Source organism: Vidua macroura, chromosome 3 (assembly GCF_024509145.1).
Source record: "Vidua macroura isolate BioBank_ID:100142 chromosome 3, ASM2450914v1, whole genome shotgun sequence".
NCBI classification, from domain to species: Eukaryota; Metazoa; Chordata; class Aves; order Passeriformes; family Viduidae; genus Vidua; species Vidua macroura.
The window spans coordinates 64,825,699-64,845,181 of record NC_071573.1 but is presented as its reverse complement, the minus strand read 5'-3'; the positions used below and the strand labels follow the sequence as shown (position 1 = coordinate 64,845,181).

General features: G+C 37.2%; 1 protein-coding gene across 13 annotated transcripts in view; it reads right to left on the bottom strand.

The window, feature by feature from the left end:
- The window catches only part of TBC1D32 (TBC1 domain family member 32), a 71,945-nt gene extending 62,468 nt beyond the window's left edge, over positions 1 to 9,477 (bottom strand). For 11 of the 13 annotated variants that reach the window (XR_008436449.1, XR_008436451.1, XR_008436452.1 and 8 more), the window contains exons 1-6: positions 8,933 to 9,477; positions 6,676 to 6,830; positions 3,274 to 3,435; positions 1,933 to 2,110; positions 1,250 to 1,321; positions 24 to 149 (exon numbers count right to left, since the gene is read on the bottom strand). Coding sequence is in view for 10 of the 13 variants with exons in the window: in XM_053974174.1 (XP_053830149.1) it covers positions 24 to 149; positions 1,250 to 1,321; positions 1,933 to 2,110; positions 3,274 to 3,435; positions 6,676 to 6,830; positions 8,933 to 9,001 (762 nt within the window). In the remaining 3 variants the exon portion in view is untranslated. Of the gene's footprint in view, positions 1 to 23; positions 150 to 1,249; positions 1,322 to 1,932; positions 2,111 to 3,273; positions 3,436 to 6,675; positions 6,831 to 7,227; positions 7,449 to 8,300; positions 8,786 to 8,932 lie in introns of those variants that run through there. The other 2 variants (XM_053974176.1, XM_053974177.1) reach the window with 2 other exon arrangements.
- Between the last annotated feature and the right edge of the window lie 10,006 nt (positions 9,478 to 19,483).

The window sequence follows — 19,483 nt, the reverse complement described above, 5'->3', positions numbered from 1 at the left end:
TTAGATACAAAACATTCCCTTACACTGAATGTTGCATCAGGATCTGCCAGAGAGATTGTCAGATGCTTACTCAGACTTGGCCAACTCTCAGAGCTCAGGATATCAGAGGCAGGGGCCAAGCACAGCGTCTGCAAGGCTTCTTGGCGAACCTGGAACAGTCAAAAAGATAAACACCAAAAATCCATTCACAGCAGCCTCTGAAATACGTAATTTACAAGTCAGAGGGAGGGAGGACAGGAAGGAACAGAACCTGGCTGTAGAACAGATAAGGAATAACAAATACTTATCTTCTGCTATACTTTTTATGGCTATTTAGACAAAACACTACATTACTGAGTGGGGAAAATGTGTGCATTCAAAGAAGTAATAAAAACATTTTAAATGGGTTTTCAATACTGGAAGCAAGGTTGATGTTCTATTTTCTGCCTGTAATCAAATATTTTGAAACGGGGGAGTATAGCTCTCTAAAGCTCTCAGTTAGGAGAAGCAGATACAGATATTAGACATTGTGTTATACTGCTGAATTTTCATCAGCATTCTAAGTAATTTCAAGTAACTTTTTTTTTCAATTCAGACAACTGTTACCTCTAGCAACTTATTTCATCTTACTGAAAGAAACTGCAGGACATTTTAATAACATTTAATAGCATCAGACTTTTTACCTGCTTTTCTAATAAAAAAATGGTTAGTACCATCTTCTACCTACCATGCCTGTTTAATGCCTGCCAGACAAGCCCTAACAAGACAGCACACTCAAACTGGTATTTCTCCAAACTTCAAAAATTAGTACTGCCACTGACACAACAGCAAACCTAACTTGGATTTATATTTTCCATTTGGCAGCAGGTTGTTGGCAAATCAGCAGGCATCTCTCTCTTCTTACAGGGGTAACTCCAAGGGCAACACAGAAGTTACCAAGAAGGGCAAGGGACATGAATACAGGATAAATAATGTTCAGTAACTGTATTTATCATGGAACAACTTTTTTTTGAACTAAAAATGCCAATCTATAGCACACAGACCTCTAAAAAAATAGATACTTGTTGTAACACTAGTTTTTGAATCTGATGGTTACAAACAATGAAATATTGCACTGCAAAGTAGTTTCTGCACTGAAGGTAAGTTAGATGAACCAACAAAGACAAGTTTCCAGTTAGGTATATGTGAACATTATGTACATACAGGCTACTCTAAAATATGCCATAAACAGTCATTTGTATAAACATTTCATTTCTGTTTTTAAACTTACTTCCTTGGGCTGACTAGGGTCAAGCTTTTCTGCGAGCAGCTGCAATTGTTCTTGACTCATGAACGCATAACTCTGTAATACACATTATAAAATGATCATTAGTATATTTTATTAAACTGAACAGCAGAAGATTAAAATAATCAGTCTTTCTGATATCTAATTAACTTTCAATAATTAGGACTTCAACATTTATACTAATTTTACTGTAAAGTCAACAATCCAAATGTTTTCTGCTGTTTGCCCAAAGTTAAACTTACGATAATCACTATGACATATTTTGTTTGCTTTACTTCAAAGTTTTCTGTACCTTCAAAAAATTCCTTATAATAATTTATTCAGCAAGAAATGTAGCCTAGTACATTAGTCTGGAAATTAGCTGTATGTTATTTGGTTTCTAAAGTAAAATCACAAAAGTTAGATAATGTACTGATTTTATCTTTATCTTTGTATACCACACTTGGGTAGGTACTTTGGAGCATATGGGCATCATATCTAGCATATGATGCCTTAAGTAGCTAGTATAAGCTTAGTATTTAAAACTGAAAGAAAAGCAAATAATTTGGGTTTAAGATATTAAAAAATGGGAAAAATTAATCTTACTCAAGGGCCATTCCACTGACAGAGACTTAACAATTTTGCAGTATCATGCTTATTTCATAATATAGAGAGAAAACCCATTGTACTTGGTTGAAGGAGGAGTCACTGTCAGAACAGTTGTCTGTGTAATAGCCACTCTGATGTTCTTTCTTTGCTTTATTAGCCAGCTCCTTATCATGCATCCGATCTTCTTCAAACTTGTTTATCAAAGATTCTACCACAACCATCATGACATTCTTCAAGGCATGTATCATTTCTCTGTATCTTCAAAGTAAAGATGATTTTAATATATAAGAACATAAAAATCACTATGCAAAGAAAAAAATAAATCACTAGATCATGAATAACTGAACATGACATAATGCAACTGGACTTGAATTAATTGAATTTACAGAAATTAATGAATACCAAATCCAAACCGAGTAAGGAAGCACATATGTACCTTACATGTTTCAGTTAATGATGTTTTAAAATTACAACAAAACTCTGTTTTTTTTCCCTTCCAAAACCATTGAATGAAATACCACTATCATAATTCCATTTTGGGATGTTCTTAAGAAAGAACAACATTAGTTCACCAAAAAGGAGACTCTGTCCATGAGAAAATAGGCCAGTTCTCATCCTTGTTACTGTTTGTTTCTTGTAGTTCAACATCCAATTTTTCTTTTGCTATAAAACTTGAGCAGAACCAGTAGAAGTGAACATATCATCCTGATTCCAGATCTTGAGTACAGGTCATGCACACAAAATAATTTTCTTTCAACAAAACCCAGGTTTTTCTAATTTCCATAAACAGAAAAATAATATCCACAGGGAAGCAATTCAAAATAAAAAAATACTTCAGAAAAGCATCCTATTGTAAAGCATTGATGTTTTATTTCAAATTATTTTTTACTTTAATACTACAATTATTTATTTTACTGTTATTAAAGATACAGATTATTATATTGTGCTTTAATATCTTCCTACATGTCAAATTAAAAATATATGATACATATTTAGTTCATTGGAGTTTTTTCTACCAATTTTAATATGCACAAAACCCTAAGGTCCTGATCCTTGAAACAAAATTATACAAAGAGCATAATCTAAAAAATTGTCATCCTAACATCTATTTTCCTATTTTCTTATTTTGCAACACATAAAAATGATCACTGATGCTAAAATCCTAAATACCTCAAAAATGTCACATATTTGCTACCTATCTTTTTTATGCAATTGTTCTCAACCTTAATTCCAGGGTGAGACAAAGCATGACAAATTGCAATGTAGGGTGGTAATATCTGAATTTCTTAGCACTGATTTAGTTTACAGGTTCAAAACTGTTATTGGTTCAGATCTTATTTTTGCAAAACACATTATGGAAAACCAAAAGGAAGACTAAGACAAAGAAGAAATAGAGATGTGAATTACAGGTATATACTCACTCTTTCGATTCACGGGCCTTCTTAGTAAGATGTTGGACAAGTGTGTCATAGCCAGATATTTCACCCTGACTTTGAGCAGAGGTACATTTTTCTGTTTCTTCTTCAATCACAGGTCCCACAGTATTTTTTATGTATTGTCTAAGGTATTTCACAAACTCATAGCTGCAAGTAATATTCAAAATTAAAATGTTATATCTCTTTGAATTCACCATGAAACATTTTCAACATTAGATCAACAACCACTATCTTCTCTCCCAGTAGATCTGTTACCCTGAGGTAAGAATTTATGACTTGCATAGAAATAAACTTCAGGAGTGTTAAGATAACACACTACAATGTGATTTTCTTCAATATGGTCAGTATCAGCATATTGTAGGAAGAAACAATACCAAATAGAAGAAACAAAACAATAGCTAGTTTACCAAAATGCACATTTTCACTTTGTGCTGCTTCTAAAAGTAAAATCCACTCAGACAAAGATAAAGGATTTGTAGACAAAAAACAAAGAGTATCAAGAAATTTCAAATTCCAAAAGAAACATTTCTTGCAGCATAAACTGTGTGGTAATATTATTTATGCATTATACATACAAAATTAGGAAATACACAGAAAATACAGTTTATAAATTACAGCATATGAGAACACCTATGGCCTATGAAACTCTATGTGTCACGAATATACACAGATCTCAGTCAAGCTGACAAAATAGCCATCTGTGATTACACAAACATATCAAATTCAAGGATTCACCATTTTGCAGTCTTATGATCAGATACTCACAGGCACTCGCTAACAGAACAGAACAGAATAGTCAGAGGGAGATCTCAAACTAAAGACTCTCCCTGGGTCCTCCAAATTCATATTAGCTACAGAAATTGCTAGAGTAGTGCTCAGAATAAATCAACTTTTCTTTTTGGCTAGTTTTGTGATTTGTAAAAAGGGCAAGGCAAACAGCAACATAAAAAAAGTAATAACATAGTAACAATACACACATAATTTTATTTCCATTGATTCAAAAGTAGATGTGCAACTACTTCATGTAAACTTGGATTAAAACACCCAAAAAACAAACAACAAGGCACACAAAATTGTATCATAATAGATACTTCCTCAATGGATTGCCTACTTCAGGTTCCATCAGGTGTATCAGTATTTTTCTTTTCCCCTACCTTTCCGTTCTTGGTCTCAGTGAAGGTAATAGAAATATTATTTCTGTTTTCATTTGTGAAATTGCACAAAACTCTCCACTGCATGAAAGCTTTTATAAAACGGTCCCCCCTTTGTTTTACAAGGGCAACACTTCCAAAGAATATGTTTTTGCAGTGACTCCTTCACTCTGAAATATACAGTAACCACATAACTATTCACACCACTGCTTTTATGTCTGAGGTTCTAGTCTTCATCTTCTGCCTTATTCTTCCACCTTATAATGTTTTGTAACAATTATGCATTTCAGCAATCACAATACTACTTCTTTACAAGCAGAATCAATTCAGACTGACCTGGTAGGACTTATAAAGGAATCACACTTGGGTGTTAAAAATACCTCTAATGTAACATGCTACTTATGCTGTTTAAAATCCTGTTGTCTACTAGTGTACAGAAGTTTTGTACTCAATTCAATTTTCCTTTTTATTAGATTTCTAAGGGTCCTGAATTTCTGTCTTTTCTACATCAAAGTGGGAACAAAGGGTAAAGTAAGGCCTCAAAATCTGCTAAAATTACTGCACCAAAATAAGCCTGAGGCAGAAACAGTACTGCTCAAAATGCTGACCTGAACTAGAGCACTGGACAGTCCAAAAGCACGTACTACTAATAACAGAGCTTGCACTCTGGATGGATTGGTTAAGGAGAAAGTTTCTTAATGGTCTCACTTATAAATGACCATACGACCTCTCTGACCTTCCACAAAAACCAGTCTGTACTGCCATGGGTCACAAACAAGACAAGAATACCTCCCAGTACCAGATAGTAATCCTCATGTTCTGAATTTAAAGATCACTTGATTCTCCATTAAATGTAAATTAAAAGTGTTCTCATGAAAAGAAAGTATCTTTAGGATCACAAATTTTCTAACATACAAGAAAGAATAATGGATGTCAAGGTTTCTCTGCTGTAAAAGCAAAAGCTATATAGGCATTGCTTCAACCACTTACAGACCTTACTCCATCACCCTGGGTATTCTATTAGGTTCTCAGAAAAAAAAATGACAGAAATAATTTCAATTTTTTTTTGTTTGAGCTTTATTGTATATATTTTCTCTAAATATTTTTTTTCTTTCAGAATTACATGTCTTGCAACTTTGACATGTATACAACCAAATTCTTTTGCTCTCATGCTTGTCACCCAGCAACCTACAACTCAAAATTTACAAGCATACAAGCAACAGTGTAATTCAATACATTTGTAACAAAAACTAAAACTGAGCTAAAATGCTTTTTAAAGAATCTCCAGAACATGTGCAAATGTCAAGATTTTAAAATTACAGTGAAATTTTAGATAAACCCCAGTTCTATTTCACATACTTACTTTTACCTAACTCGTACCACAGACAAAGGAATGCTAATACCTAGGTAAATTTAAGAGAATGTCAATAATGCCACTTCTGAAAAAACTGACAGGGAACCAGCTTTCTCAGAAGTCAGGTCACAGAGCTGTTTCTTATTAAAATGTCCTCAGGTTATTTCAGCCTGATATTGTCTTGGCTTGTCATAAACTCTGTACTAAAAATCTCCCACGTAGTAAAAAAATAATCAAGTTATAGCATCATGGAAACGAAAGAGAAGCGTGGGATCTGGAAATCTAGATTGCATGTAAGGTCACACTGTCAAATCTGATTTAACAGAAGTGTGATGGGGATACACTTCTGTTTTACTTAAAATATAAATCATTAAAAGAATGATTGGAATAGATAGATAAGATAGACATGTTCAGCAATATAGGCTAGAGAGAACAATTAAATATGGAAGCCGAATGGCCCTCTGAAAAAGTACTCTATTTTGAAAATCAAGACTATGTTGTCTAGCAGGTGTCAAATATACCAAGGGTATTCAATGACTACTTCTTCTAACTCCTTTTCACATGTGCATTTAGTACATTATGTGTGCACATGTATCAGAGCTTTGTAAATTTCTCTCTCACAAACAGCTCATGAATTACTACTACAGCAAAAATATATTAGCAAGAGTGGATGGGAAAAAAAGCAAACCAAGAAAATGGCAACACTGATTTTATTATTTAAATTAGCATCTTCTGAAAGTTGATTAGTGACAGGAATATCTATATATGTATAAATACACACACATTTATAAAGCAATATAAAGTAGACATAACCCAGGAATAGTACAGTTTAAGACATACCAACTTCTTCAAAAGACTAAAAATAGCCAAAAATATTTTTACTTGTGAAAATTCTCATCTGTTTCCTCCAAATGCAAGAGAATTTCTTCTGCACATTCTACTGAGGGGGCTCCAGTGATTTTTTCCTTCACACTCTGCAGCAACTGTCTAAGCATAGACTGTAATAGAGCTTCATCTTCACTGGTAAAGTGAGACATCTGTAGAAAACAAATAGAAGAATAAGAAACTCTCATAATTTTGTTTTTACTCAAGATGCTAAGAAAAGCACAAATCCCTTAAATTGACACTTTTTACTGTTATCAACAGGATTTTCTATCAAAAGACACAATCACAGACAGGAAATATTTGATAGAGCTTATCTTAAGACAAACCGAAAACAAAACTATCAAATCAGTTTCACTAAAACTCCTGATATTGTAGCATAATATTCTTAAAGGAGATATTACATTAAGAAAAGCTTGAATATTCCTATTTGCACTTGCCTATGACAGAGGCACAAGACCACACAGTAAGCTAAAAAAATAAAAAGGAAGGAAGGTTTAACAGATGTAATGACTATATCTTGATAAGACAACTTTATAAATAGTCTCTCACCTGCTTCTCATCCACTATTATTACCCAGTTTTGACTTTGGAATCCCTCTACTCAGAGCTACTGCTGTGCCCATGACTGAAAGTGCTGTCAGCTTTTGCAAGGGCCAGGTGAAATTATCATAATAATTCCATTGCTCTGTGCTAATCAACAGCAGTGACCTGACAGGGTCCTGTCAAATTAAACAGAAACTGCTGGGAAAAACTGGGAGGAAGAGAAGAAACAGTGAGAAACTGGAAACATCTGCCAAGTCCAGAAGACAGACAATCAGTTCAATTTTCAAGAGCTGCAAAAAAATACACAAGCTCATTTTTGATCTTGACTAATCAATGCCTTAAAAATCCTAATATGCCATGGAAGACTTTCAAACCTCAGTGGCAGTTTTAGCTTACATATTTCTAGCCTATTTAAGGAAAAATTCCTTAGCGATATTTGACTTTTCTGAATTAAAAAATAAAGACTCTCTAAACACCTGTGAATAAACAATACACACACACTTGGAAGAGACAATATAGCAAATAACTGTTTAAATATCAAATAGTATCAACCAGAGGAAAAAAATAAAGCGCCATATAGCACCAGCTGGAAGAGTTATCTTTTATGAAAGGTAATAGTTCATCAAGGTAACATTCTTCTGTAGTAAGTAGCACAGTTGCTGAACATTTTACTTTGATCTATCATTATTCAATATTAACTCAATCATCTTACCAGATTTCATTAAACTAAACTTAGAGCAAACAAACAAAACACCCCAAATCCCTTGCAATAATCTTAAATCACTGATTTGCAGCCCTCTTTTTCTTATAGAATTCCAAGATACTTAAAGTCAATGCACTTTTAGGTCTACATAAACATCAGAAAATATCCTAATCCCCTGGGGAAAAAACAAATCACCAAGTATTTTGGTATAACTAGGCATTTTTAGAAGTGCAAGGTATCCAGTGCTGGCAGTCAGTGCAAAGCCCTGCTCAGGTTCTTCATAGAGAGAAATCATGAGACTATCGCAGCTTCACCTCCAGTTTGCCTAGAAAAATCTTACTGACTTATGTAATCACTAACAAAGAAACGTGTCTTACATTTCATTTGTAAAGGTTTGCGGTTTGCTGTGCTTGGTTTTTTGGTGGTTGTTGCTTTGGGGGTTATTTCCCAGCAGGCACAGCCCCCATTCTGTTTCCAGGCAACATTTAACCAACCGGTCGTTTGCTCTCTAAATTACAGCTTCACCCAAAGCCCAGTTTGGGCAGTCTTTTCAAGGTCCCACAACTCAGGCAACGATTCAGCAGCGGCCTGATGTTGCCAGCATTTATCCTTACACAAACCTCCGCCTGGGCAGGGAGGCAATTTTAGCAACAAGCCGAGGAGAGCAGTGCCCAGAACGAGAGCACTGCGAGAATCCCTGCCCCTCCTGGCGCTTTACCGCCCGTTCTTCGGCTGCGCACCAGGGCTGGGCGGCAACCAGGATTCCTGGGACAACCCACGCACGAGGAGAGCAGCCGGTCTGTCCCCAGTCGTCAGGAGAGGCTACGCCTGCCCAGGTGCTTCCCTCAGCTAGTGCTGACAGCGCGGGCGAGCTCTGCCCGGGCATCTCGGATGCGCTCGCCCCACGCATCCGCTCAGCTCCGCCACTCTCCCCCCCCGCGCCCCGAGATCCCCGCATTCCCGGTCCCTGCGCGCACCCCGCGCCGCCGCCCGGCCCGCCGCGATTCACCTTGGGCGGCCGCGGCCCTTGGCAACCGCGGCGCCGCCGCCGCTGAGTCTCGCCGGGCCCTGGAAACATCGCGAGAGGCCGCGTGGGCCGCCCGCCCCCCGCCCGCGCGGGATGGCGGGGTAGCGGAGGCGGCCGCCGTGAGGGCTCTGCCCGGGGGGAGCCGCTCCGCCACCGGCCGCGATGTGTCTGCCGATGCGGGCAGCCCCAGCACAGCTCAGGAGCACTCAGCGCTTCCTGGCTTCAGGCTCCTCTCTGTTCAGCCCGGGGTGGTGGCCCCCAGGTTTGCCACTGAAATCAAACTAGTGCAGTGATGCCGTTATTCCCAATTTACATCAGCAGGGGAGCAGGTTGTCTCGGTAAACAAAATAATGAAAGGCAAGGAATTTTTCGGTCTTCTTTGACTCTCCATTCCCTCCTGTAATGAAGGAGATATTACAAAAATATCATAGTATTTTTTTCTCTCCAACAAATAAATGCATAACACAAAAACAGCAAAAGCAGTTTGATACTAAATAATTTATATTAGGTCAGCTGTAATAAACCAGAATTTGGTTACTGTAAACACTCATCATGATGTTTTTCAGCATGCATTATTATCCTTTCCTCGTACATTTTTCTAATGAATCTGATGTTGGGTGATGCTAATCATCCATGATGATCTTTCCTTTAAATGTGAATCTTCCATATAATGCTAGCCTTCCATGAGGACTTGTTCCTTTAACTGGGCCTGTACCCCTTTGGTTAACAGAGCTCTACTTAATTGTGGGGATCCACTTGCACAGTAGAATTATGCTTGTAAACTGCAGTATTTCTGTTGAAAAGGGACGATTCAGGAGAAACACAAACCTCTTTTACTGCTGGTTCTCAGAAACCGGATTTTGATCGGTTGCAGCAAAGTTTCTGTGATAGCTTTAGCAGTGAGCTCTTCAGTGCTTGGATGTGGCCAGTGCGCTGAGGTACCCGCAAAATAAAATTGGAAAAATTGTCTGCTTACTACTGCTTGCAAAGGAGCTCCAGTAAACTGACCAGAGTCCTGGTAGCTTGGCCATGCACTCTCCCCATCTTCTAAGTGCATTGTTTGGAATGGGCTACACACTACAGCAGCTTATTCCACATCCATGCCAGGCTCTTCTTTCACAGGCAAGAGAGTGGTTTGCTTTTCTGTTCTCATACCAACAGAGAGGTGCTGTGGTGCAACACTTCTATTCAAATTCCTTTATCACTTCACAAGCACTGATTTAAGTGACAGCATCTCAGTTTCACAGCTGGTAAGGAATAGAAAAAATCAGTGTACATAGTGTTCAGCATTCATAGTCCTTACTGAAAGAGCCTCCATTTTAACAAACCTTCCCTATCTTATAAAAAGTTGCACTTGTAGTGGCATCACAGAAAGATGTCCTCACGATTCCTGCCATGTTCCTGAAATCCTTCCTGAAATCATTCCTTTCTACCCTCTCCCACCTCTGTATTGCATTCAGCTTCTTTAGCCACGTTTTGCAGCCACTGGAACCTGGAGCCCTTTCTTGTGAGCAAAGCTGGCAGACCTGAGATGCCATTGGCCATGATTATTAGGATGCATCCAGGCAGAGGATGATACCACTCCAAGGGTGATACTGCAAAGTGAACAACGCCATTCTGAAGTACAGTATGTTTAAATGGATGGATGTCTGTCACGTGAGAGAGGTTGCAATCACTGTGAATTTGTAAGTGTGGATTTCACACTGGTGAAATTCCACTCTCTCTTACTCTAGGAATTCCTTCTCCTTGGTAAAAATATTCCAGATGTTCTCCCTCAGTTGTACAAACAGGAAAGCCTGGCTCCTAACCCTTGTTCAGGAAGGCACAGTCTTCATAAGATCTCAGCATTGTTAGAAAGTCACAGTGCTGACTTCTGTAATTTTAGAAACTTAAAGGAAACAATACACAAATTCTTAGAGTGTGTAGCATATAAAGTAAGCAGAGTTTCAAACCGTGAAACATTATAGGAATGTAAGTAATTTAAATATTACAGAGAAGTTTAATTTAATTGATATGGTTTTCTCCCCATACCTTGAACATGTCCCAGAAATCAGTTTATGCCAAATTTCTGTAAATTTAAAATGTTTCTGCAGTGTCTTCAATGTGGCAGACTAGAAAAAAAGGAAACTGTGAAAAACAGAAGAATCTTCTTTACAAGCTGGTGATAGTAGTGGAAACAGCTTATGTTGGTGCCCATGTCATTACAACTGGGAAATAATTTCTTTCCCCTCTTTCTGCTCTTTCTGACTTTTCTCTTTTCCTTCACTCTAACTTACAACAAGACCACCCTTTTTTCTGGATGACACGTAAAGGCTTGGAGAAATTTTGATTTTATGTAGTTGATGCACAGCTGTTAGTTTCTCCAAGACTCTTTAGCTAAGACTTTCACCAACTCTATATGTAGGACCTACTAAAGAAATTGGGGGTTAGTATCTGATTAAAAAATTTAGCATAGCCAGTATCTATTGAAATTCCAGTTTATCAGCCTTTCCTTGGCTGATACAGTTTTCAAAGGACTATATGCCAAAGAATTAAAAGGGAAGGCAAACTCCACTTGACTAAGACAAACCCAACCAAACCAAAACAAAAGCAACTTTCTATACTCCCATTTCAGAACTAAATCAAGATCAGAAGGAGCCAAGGTGTCCTCACTTAAAGTTTCCCAAACTGGGACTAAGATATGAAAAGGAATAAATAAGTTAAGAAAGGAGAAATAAGTGTGAATTCTGGTTCTGGAGGTAGAACAAGAAATTGTCACCGCCTTTCTGCACACTGACATCCCTTAAGCAGTTCTTAAGACTCCAAATAAAAGATGAGGACAATTCATCAACCCTTGTATGAATGCTGTGGCATTTGTTGCCCTCTCACATCACATTTATGGCAGTTTCCTAAATTAGGAGGAACAATGAACATGTTTTAAGACATCATTAGATCATAATCTAATCATAAATATCAAAAAGGAAACTGCTTAAAATATTACGGCTGATGGGAAAATCTTTTTAAATAATCTCCAAAGGAAATTTTCTGTTTTGGAGACCATCTGTCCTTTCCTCCCAGTGCACTCTGGGGAAATACTAACCCCTGGATAGATATTTCCGTTAATACAAACACTAAGTTACTGGTGGGTAAATGGTCACGAGGGTTGCAGGCTGGAGCACTGATGCGATCAGCTGCACTTAGAAGTCTTGTGTTAAAGCACATGCAAACAGAATTTATATCAGTTCCATGACAGGGAAAATGTAAAGTGTCCTGACAGGTCTAAAGTTACATCACTTTGTACGTACCTGTTGGGAGCTAAGCTGGTAGGAGATGCATGTAAACTATTACAGGAATCAAAAAATTAAATTGGGTCCGTTTGCTTATTTGGGGATTAAACTTCACTTATGCTGGCATTTCAAAAAGACTGAAGATCTCTACTTTGCTGTTCTTGATCTCTTTTTTTCTGAAAAGTGAGAGACTGGCAGGAAATCGATAGGACTCTTGCATAACATTGTAAAGCACCAGCTCTGAGCCAGCCTGTCCAATACCAATCAGGAATGTTATTGATTAAAAACATAACAGTGAATATATAGGTACTGATTTTTCCATCTGTATTTTATGATGCAGTTTTCAATAGATGCTCTGCTTGCAGTTGTAAAAGTAGCTACTGGAACTGAGGTGATAAAATTTATATCACAATGCTAAGTAACTACCTCAAAGAATCAAAGACAAAATAAGCCTCAATGACAATGTAAATATCCAAATGCCAATAAAATAATTTTCTGATCTACGACTTTCTTTTTGTGAAACTTCAAGGAGCCAAGGACATGTATTATTAGCTCTGACTGGCCTTAGGCAGGTCGCTTAGCATCAGATTTAGGTCTTTATTGGAAATTGAGGATAATAAAATTATCTTTATATGCCATTATGAAAATTAATCTCACAACATAATAACCAAATGGCATCATAGATCTTGACTTTATTTCCCATTTCTTTTCTAATTAATATTTTGGTCCTTTTTTATCATGTGTTTCCTGAAGGTGGCAGCAATATTCAGGACTTGCGAGAATGTCTGACTTTTGAACCTATTGACCTATAATACAGCATTTCTTTCAATGTAAATGTATTTGTATTTATGGATATTAATAATATGTTTAAATAAAAATTTGATGATGTAGATATTGTTGTTGTAGACATAGGATGTACAATATCACTAGAAAATATGAAGAAACTATGTTGACCTGGAGTGTCAGAATTGCTTATTCTTTTGTATGATAAAAATTAGTAAATTAAAGGAGGATTCCTAAAGTATTAAATATTTTTAATTAAAAATTTACCATTGCTTGCAGTTAAAATTATACATTTCATTGTCTTCATTGAAGCCTGTATTGTATGCTTTTTTTTTCTGAAGTGGACTGTAAGCTCATTTGTGGACACTACATTAGCAGTTCAAAACACTACAAATGTTATATGTGATCACTGAAGGAAGATTATAGCCTATCTGTAGGGTTTCTTTCAGTACCATTCCTCCATTTGATCTTAATAATTTAAAATCACTGCTGGAGTCAGGCAGGCAAACTATCTCACAGCATTGCAGGGTTTCAATTAAAAAAGAAACTTTAACATTTCTCCTTTTGCTTCAGATGTGGTACAATGCATTGTTGTGAAATGCTTCTGCTACTGAGGCAAGGTAGTTGCATCAACATTAGAAATATGAAATAATTTAGAGAACTTTGTCTCCTCTCATTTTGCTAGCAGTTGCCTGGTCAGGGAGTAGCAGATCCCACTCCAATTTAAATGGATGATCATGGAAGCCCGCAAAGACGTCTCTGCAGCAGGGCTTTCCTCCCCTTTGTCTTTTGCTAACAGAACTGCATTATGTCAGGTGATTTTTTGCCTGCAAGTCTTCTGTCAGCTCCAGGGCTGCTCTCACAATGCATCCAGGACAAGGGCTCAAGTATCAGTACTGCTGTCCCAGAAATGCCGCTTTGCTGCAGGACTCCTCAGTACAAGAGAGTCATGGATCTCCTGTAGCAGGTCCAGAAGAGGGCTATGAAGATGATGAGGGGACTGGAGCATCTCTTTCAAAAAGAAAGGCAGAAGGAGCTGGGCCTGCTCCGCCTCGAGAAGAGTTACCTGAGAAGGCACCTCATCAATGTCTGTCAGTATCTGAAGAGGAGTGTCAAGACGATAGAGCCATGCTTGGCTCAGTGGTGCCAAGCAACAGGACAAGAGACAATGGGCAGAAACTGATGCACAGAAAATTCCACCTGAATATAAGGAAGAACTTCTTTACTGTGCAGGTGGCCATGCACTGGAACAGGTTGCCCTGAGAGATTGTGGAGTCTCCTTCACTGGAGATGTTCAAGAACCATCTGGACACAATCCTCTGCCATGACCTGACTTGAGCTGGGAGGTTGGACCGGATGACTTCCAGTGGTCCCTTCTATCCTTATTCTGTGATTCTGTCAGTTGTATAGCTGACAATGACCATGCTTCTAAAGAAAGTGCAAAACAGGGCTTCCTTGTGAGTTTTCACTGGTCCAAATGAAAATCCTAATCCTTGCATGCCTTCAGATCTGAATGTTTCATCCCAAGAGAAAAGTAAGGAAGAGTTTTTCTTTTCCTTAAAAGTAATCTCCACTCTTAAATATGCATGGAACACAAATGCTACAATTTTAAATTATACTGACAGAATTTATTACACTGTGCTTTTTAAGGAGGTTGCTCAGAAAACCTGGTGGCCCTTTTAGTAGTTGTATATAAATATTTCCGTGCCTTAGAATTGTCCATCTTTCTTCTTGTCTTTACCAATGACTGTGCTACCCCTCAAAACAGTACTTTGATATCCTGAAGTTGAATATTTTCATAATTGCTCAATTTATGGTCATCCTTAGTAAAGTACTGCTAAAGTAACTTCCTTAAGATTTCCTCTCAAGATCAGCATTCATTCCTGTGCTTGTCACATTGACATTTCAGAATTCATTCATCAGCTCCTCTGAGCTGTTGATGTGGTATTCTTTTGCAGACACTGACTGGTATTCCTCTTTGCATTTCTGCTCCCTCTTAGATTTCCCTAAAATGTGTCATTGATATCACTTCCTTTATTACACCATTATTTCTACAAAGCCTAACACTAACTACAAAGCCTAATTACTAACAAAAGTAATTTTGTTGCTTGTGGTTTAAGTGTTGAGCGACCCCACCTTCTCTTTCCTGTTTCCCATTTGTCTTCTGGAAATTTTACCAGTCCAGATAAACTACTCTCCTTACCCAATGGCTTATCCTGCTATAGTTCTGAATCCCAGCATCAAACACAATACAGTTTCCTTCCTGGATCATCAACCAAGTGCTGTCTGTAATCTTAATATTTGCAGGGAGTCAAGTACTGGAGAATTTGCTGTGTAAGCTGTTGTTTTATATTCTCTTGTTAATATAAGTTATAGTCTTCTTGTAAGAGTCTCTTCTACAAGTACAGATTAATCTGACCAGATGTGACGCACAGATAACTTTGTTCAGTTCATTTTTGGTATGTTGTAAAATGCTTGAAAAGTAAGCAAATTGTGCTCTTTGCTGCTCATATGAAGCTGTACTCTTCATAACACAGACTCAGGAAGACAGAATTTGGCCCATCCTTTGCCATGCTTTTATTCCTTTGTGTACTTTCAGTAACATGAACTGTGTGCTTTGTTTTTCAAATGTTTTGTGTCCTAGCAAACTGTGACCTCGTCCTCAAAGTGATGTTTTAAAGAAATAGTCAAAGCATTGCTTGGTAACAACAGTGTTTATTTAAATTCCAGAAAACACTTGTTTTTACTTTTTTCTTTCATTTCGCTTAGATAATGTCTGTGATCCTAACAGAATTTTACATCTGAGAAAAGTTTTTGGAGATTCTGTGAACAAATACGGTGTCTGAAAGAAAAATGGATGAAGAAAAACACCAGTCCTGAATGCCTTCATACACAAAATATTGTCTTTTAATTAAAAATTTATTTTAAGATTGTTGCATAACAGAATCTGTTGTGCAATGTAATCTTATTGGTGACACACATTCCTTAAGATAATTAATCTAATTTCTTAAAAAAAAAAAAGTGTTATAGTTTTTGATTATTGAAGTTAATATGCCACCATCATCTCAATATAATTCCAGTGAATATTAGTGTTAAGGATGAATTTGATTCAGTAAATTTGCAAATACATTTCTCTGACATGAAAAATAATCTCCATGGAACAAGAAGAATATTTAATATTTTCACTGGTATTTTTTTAGTGCCCTCATGATGTGAGTGGAATTCCAATAGAGACATGATTTTGTCAGTCGAATTCCTTTCATTGAAGAATAAGACAAACACTTATGCATTTTGATACACCTGCTCACTGACTGCAACAAATTTTGTAATGCATATTTTATCATACAGCCTGTACTGCTGGGTTGTTGTGACCCAAGGGCACAATTTGGCACTTGGCCTTGTTGAACCTCAGAAAACTGGCCTTGGTCCATCAGTCCAGCCTTTCCAGATCCCTCTTCTCCTCTTCAGAAAATTCATCTTTTCAATTCTTTTTTTTCTGCACCTCTCTGGGGCAGTTCCCAGAACAAACACATGCTGAGTCCCTGTTCTCCTGGGTTAGAAGTTTATTTGAATTCACAAGATGAGACTCAGGTCTCTTGATTCAGAAGGTATCTTTTTCCCAGACTTGTGAATGGTCTTGTTTACTATACCAGACCTGCAGTGTGCAAATCAGTGCTACTGTGGGGGAAAGAACTGTAATTCTGGAGTAAAAGTAACTCTTGATGGGGGTTGGAACTTCATAACTGGCTTTACAGTCAAAGCAAATGGGAGCATATTCTGTTTTGATAAGGCTGAGTGTAATCTTCATCCCTTTGTCATCTGTCAGATGGATTTTGTGGACTTGTGATTTGACTGGAGACTGATTATTCTGCTTGGAATCCTTTGAGCACTCCTGTAATACAAAAAGTATGCTAAGAATGTGATAATTACTATTTTAAAGTCTGATTCCCTTTTGGTGCACTCTTTTTTGCCTATCTGAGGTTCCTGAGTTTGCATTGGAAAATAATGCAGTAGGCGAAGGGAAGAATTCATGTGGATGTAGACTCTAGGCTGTTGTAGGTTGATTAACTTGATTTATGCTATCAAAATACACCAGTGGAAGATTCAACCCCAGTTTTAAGGAGGAAAGAGGATATACTCACAGATGAGTAGTTCTTGGCAAAGCTGTCAGAACACTTTAAAAATACCTGCTTAGTTTTTAGAATAATTTTGCTAGCTACTCTGATGCTTTATAGTGTTTATTGCACTAAATAATTGTAATGCCATTGTTTGATATCTTTATTTTACTGCTTATGCATCATATGGTATTGATGTGTATTATATTGCATATAACTCAATACAATAAACATAGTATTACAAAACAGATTTTTATTATAGTGGATTTTTATTATAGGTAGATTACCTACTGTGATGAAAATAATATAAAATTATAGAGAAATTATTACTCCCTTTCTTCCTAATTTTTATTCAAGAAATAACCTGTGGTAAATTAGGCGCAATTCCACAAAGTTTTATAGAAGCATAGATCTTGTTATAAAACAGTAAATAAGCTCTGCTAGGATTTTATGGTTTTTACACTTGTCTTTTAAAATTAGTTTATATTTGTAATGCTTTGCCTCAGAGGTTACTTGAAGATCACTCCTGAGTGTTATTGCACATTCTCAATTGTTTCTGAAGGCAATAAATGCCAAGAATCTCACTTTGCAGACCAGAACCTTTTATTCTTTCTGTCATTTACCCCATGCAGATTTTTTTTTTGCATGTTAACCACGACATCCCAATTCTTATCCATCAAAGACTTAATACTTAGCTAAGAGAGTAAATTTAGAGACTAAATTAATTTTCTGTTGTTCTATGATATGATCCTAAGCTTAGTGAGATGAGCTGACCTCTGCAGAAATAGACTGCATGGCTCTCATTTTGTTGATTTAATTCCAGAATAGACCTAAGAGCCAAAAGGAACCATTGAAATTGCATTTTTTAGGCAAACCTTCCTCTCTCAGCTTTCTATTTTGTGAGCTCCACAGAGGAGGGAAAGGAAGGGAAGGAAAGGAAAGCATTCCTTTCCCAAAGGAATTACAAATTCCTTGAAAACTGACACAGCAATGAAGCTTGACTGTAGCAAGTACTGATGTGGGAGTGTTTGTACTTTTCTCCAGACACTGTTTAATATAAAATGGATGATCAGTCCTGACAATAGAGACAGTCCCACAACTCACTCCTACCCAAGTGTCTCTCCAGAGTCAATTTTCCACTTGTTGGATTTCCCTCCCTCTTTGGCAAATCGCTACCTCCTTCACAAATCTTCAGCAGAAGAGGAAAGCCCTGCTCAGCCTAGACTGCTTCTCAGCCACTAAAAAATTCTCCTAGAAGCAGGTTTGTTTTGAGTTCCCTGTTTCTAGAGCTGAGTTAGATACTGGCAGTGGGCACTGTGAGACAAGTGTAAAGAGCCAAACAGGAGGCTGCATCCTAATTTTACTCTCAGACCTTAGGAATCTGGTCCTAAATGCCTTCCATTTTTCACACGTGCCTCTTTATCTAGGTCAATAGGTTATATATCAATTTTCTAGGTTATGTTTTCTAGGTTATATATCAATTTCTGTTACCTAGGATAACATAATGATAGGATGTAGAAGATGATTGTATCTTTATATAAGCACTTTTTTTTTTCAAATTTTCACTTATTTTGTATAAATGTAAGACTTTTTATCAGACAGATGTTACAGCAAATTAAAACCTGCATGGGGTACAGAAGGAAGTGAAAGACAATCTGGATCAAACATATAAGGAACTGTGCTGTATGTTTAGAAGTTTTATCGGCAAAGGAGGCAGCATGTAGAAAAATTCCTGTCAGCCTTTCACATTATCTGTCTGTCAAAGGTGATTTGTGTTTTATTTAATGTTAATTGAACCTGTCATATCCCAACACTACATATTGTTTGTATCAGAGCACCAAAGCCTTAGTTCATAGTACATCATGCAGATTCATTTATCTTAAATAATTTTTCCAGGGTGAATAACACAGACTTTGTCTTAATACTGTTAAAATTTTACAGCAGCACAAAACCAATGGCGCTACTTCACCTGCATCATCCTCCCCTTCAGTCTTATGCTAATGTAGCACATCTACCAGAAAGAAATTACATCTATCTGCTCTACCATTAGTGTCCTAGTCATTCTTGGTACTATAAAGGAATGTAGTGCTGGCCCCATGGAAAGAGTACCCAAACCAGGCTCAAGCTCCCTGCAATCATTACTATTCATCCTGCTGCAACTGTGCCCCCATGGAATTTTAAACACAGGCACTGCAGAGGCTCATTGGGAACAAGTGAAGCTGTTCAAGTGCTGATTACTCTGGCAGAGGCTGAGAAAATTAGTTAATAATTAGGTGTGAAATTAATGTACACCTTCTGTTTTCCTTAGTAGATTTCCCATGTTGTTAATTTGCTTCTGCACCACCAAGGGACAAAGTACATTTAAGGAA